The 3,104-nt window shown below is 41.2% G+C and overlaps 1 protein-coding gene across 4 annotated transcripts in view; it reads left to right on the plus strand.

Annotated features, from left to right (window-relative positions):
• The window catches only part of LOC111442170 (auxin transporter-like protein 2), a 4,148-nt gene extending 1,044 nt beyond the window's left edge, over positions 1–3,104 (plus strand). For 2 of the 4 annotated variants that reach the window (XM_023079453.1, XM_023079452.1), the window contains 7 exons: positions 159–357; positions 455–753; positions 846–1,029; positions 1,115–1,212; positions 1,292–1,499; positions 1,611–1,868; positions 2,541–3,104. In XM_023079453.1, the coding sequence (XP_022935221.1) occupies positions 190–357; positions 455–753; positions 846–1,029; positions 1,115–1,212; positions 1,292–1,499; positions 1,611–1,868; positions 2,541–2,765 (1,440 nt within the window). In that variant the 5' untranslated portion in view covers positions 159–189 and the 3' untranslated portion in view covers positions 2,766–3,104. The remainder of the gene's footprint in view (positions 1–158; positions 358–454; positions 754–845; positions 1,030–1,114; positions 1,213–1,291; positions 1,500–1,610; positions 1,869–2,540) is intronic. The other 2 variants (XM_023079455.1, XM_023079454.1) reach the window with 2 other exon arrangements.

Genomic DNA, 3,104 nt, shown 5'->3' on the forward strand with positions numbered 1-3,104 from the left:
TTTTTTTTTTTTTTTTTTTTTTTTTTTTTTTTTTTTTTTTTTTTTTTTTTTTTTGTTTGTTTGTTCCTCCTATTTTCACTACAGATTTTAGCATCCCCCGATTTGGGGATTTCTTGTTTCACGTCGTTTTTGTCTCATTTACTGTCTTATTTATCTAGGAATTTAGGTTTGTGAAAGAAACCAAAGACAATGTTGCCTCAGAAACTAGCAGAGGAAGCCATAGTCCCCAACTTGAACGAAACAGAGCATGAAGGCAAGGAAGAAGATAAAGAATCTCAGTCCATTTTCAGTGTCAAAAACCTTCTCTGGCATGGCGGCTCTTCCTGGGATGCCTGGTTCAGTTGCGCTTCTAATCAAGTAAAAAACAAAAAAAGAAAACCATTTCTCAAATTCTTTCACTATTTTAAGGATATATTTAATTTTACACCCTTTTCTGTTGTTTGGTTTTTTGCAGGTTGCGCAAGTTCTGTTAACACTGCCGTATTCCTTTTCCCAGCTGGGAATGCTTTCTGGGATATTGTTTCAGATTTTCTATGGAATAATGGGTAGCTGGACTGCTTATATAATCAGTGTTCTCTACATTGAATACAGAAGTAGGAAGGAGAAAGAGAACGTGAGCTTCAAAAACCATGTGATTCAGTGGTTTGAAGTGCTCGATGGCTTATTGGGTCCTTATTGGAAAGCCATCGGCCTTGCTTTTAACTGTACCTTCCTCTTGTTTGGATCGGTCATTCAGCTCATTGCTTGTGCAAGGTGACATTTTTTTTTTGCCATTTTCTGTCATTTTTATGCTTAATTTCATCTGGGTTTGGTTTATTTTGAGGGTTTGAATTGGTTTTCAACAGTAATATTTATTACATCAATGACCATTTGGACAAGAGGACTTGGACTTATATTTTTGGAGCTTGTTGTGCTACAACTGTTTTCATTCCTTCTTTCCATAACTACCGGATTTGGTCGTTTTTGGGCCTTGGAATGACCACTTACACTGCCTGGTACATGGCCATCGCCGCCATTGTCCACGGCCAGGTAATTTCCCCGGCCACCCCTCCGCCGCCGTGGCTATCCTCTTGTTAATGGGAACTTAAATTTTTTTAATTTTTTGAAATTTTAGGTTGAGGGTGTCCAGCACTCTGGCCCAAAGAAATTGGTTCTGTACTTTACCGGCGCCACTAACATTCTTTACACATTTGGAGGCCATGCTGTGACTGTGTAAGTTTATTGGTTTCCTTTTCAATTGGGTTCTGCTCTGCAAGTCATGAAATTCGGCCTGAAAACGTTTGTTTTTCAGTGAAATTATGCACGCCATGTGGAAGCCTCAGAAGTTCAAGTACATCTATTTGATGGCCACGTTGTATGTTTTCACCTTGACGCTTCCGTCGGCCTCCGCCGTGTATTGGGCGTTCGGCGACGAGCTTCTGAACCACTCCAACGCCTTCTCCCTCCTCCCGAAATCCGGCTTCCGTGACGCCGCCGTCATCCTCATGCTCATCCACCAGGTAAAATTGGACTGCACGAAAGGTGTTTGTAAAAAGTCCCCTTTGAGAAAAAAAAAAAAAGAAAAAAGAAAAAATTGGTACAAATCTGACAGCGGGGGTTTGTGGGTGCAGTTTATTACGTTCGGGTTCGCTTGTACGCCGTTGTACTTCGTTTGGGAGAAAGTGATTGGAATGCATGATACAAAGAGCATCTGTTTGAGGGCTGTTGCCAGATTACCAGTGGTGGTTCCGATTTGGTTTTTGGCCATTATTTTCCCTTTCTTTGGGCCTATCAACTCTGCCGTGGGAGCTTTGTTGGTGAGTTTCACAGTGTATATCATCCCTGCTTTGGCTCATATGCTCACCTACAGAAAGGCCTCTGCTCGACAGGTAAATTCCTTTTCCTTTTCCTTTTCCTTTTCCCTTTCCTTAATAAATGCTTTTCCATTCTTCTTTTACCTTTGCATTCCAACCCCTCCAAATCCCACTATTTCTCTTTGCCCCCACACTTCAGCTACCTGCCATTTGCTTTTGCCCCCACTTCTTTTTTATTAAAGCTTTATATCATTCATATCCCCATCCCTCTAAAGGAGGGGTTTTTGTGAAATAAATCAAGAACTTGTTGTAGAAGTGAATTTTTTTAAGACATGAAGGATGGAATTGCAAAAGATATCATTACTAGATCTTGAATCTTCATAGGATTAGACGATCAGCTAAACAGAGGATCACGACATCATGGTTTTGAACAAAATTTGTGTTTTATTTAGTGTACCCTTGGTAACTTTTAATTGTAATTGTGTTGTTGAGGAAAGAGGGTGGTGGGATATGGAGTTATGAACTAAAGCATTTATGGGTTTGATATTGAAATGCTATCAGACAATTAAAATAGGTGACCGGTCGTTTTCTTATAGTTATTCAATGAGTTGGCCTCCTCTCTTCACTCACTCATCTTCCTGTCTGTAGGCCCCTTTTCCAACACCCAATTTCAAGTCTTTGTCCCACTCTCAAAACAATTCAATTATTAGTGAAGTCTAAACATTGGAAATTCCTCTTCCTTTGCAGAATGCGGCGGAGAAGCCTCCGTTCTTCATGCCGAGCTGGGTCGGAATGTACGCATTGAACACCTTTGTGGTGGCGTGGGTTCTCGTGGTCGGGTTCGGGTTTGGAGGATGGGCTAGCATGACGAACTTCGTTAGGCAAGTCGACACGTTCGGACTCTTCGCCAAATGCTATCAATGCAAGCCTCCGCCCCCACCTGCTGCTGTGGCTGCCGCTCCCCATCACTGAACTCCAGCCGCCCGCCGGGGTGCGCCTTGGTGTTCGTCATCTCCTCCATATTTTGTATCATACCCCGATGGGTGAAAATCAGTAGCCTCTTCCCCATGCCCATGCCCATGCCCCTCTCTCTCTCTCTCTCTCTCTGAGTGTGTTAGATTTGTCTGTGATCTTCTTTCCCTAGTGTGCTGAATCGGTAATGATTCTCATCCAGTCAAAATCAATGGCTCAATTTAGTTAACTATATTATATTATATTATATTATATTATATTATATTATATATTATACTTGTAGCTTATTTAATATTTTCTTTTTACCATTCCCATAAATTTAAGAACTAGCTTATCTCA

This window comes from Cucurbita moschata, unplaced genomic scaffold (genome assembly GCF_002738365.1).
Source record: "Cucurbita moschata cultivar Rifu unplaced genomic scaffold, Cmos_1.0 Cmo_Scf00004, whole genome shotgun sequence".
Lineage (NCBI taxonomy): Eukaryota > Viridiplantae > Streptophyta > Magnoliopsida > Cucurbitales > Cucurbitaceae > Cucurbita > Cucurbita moschata.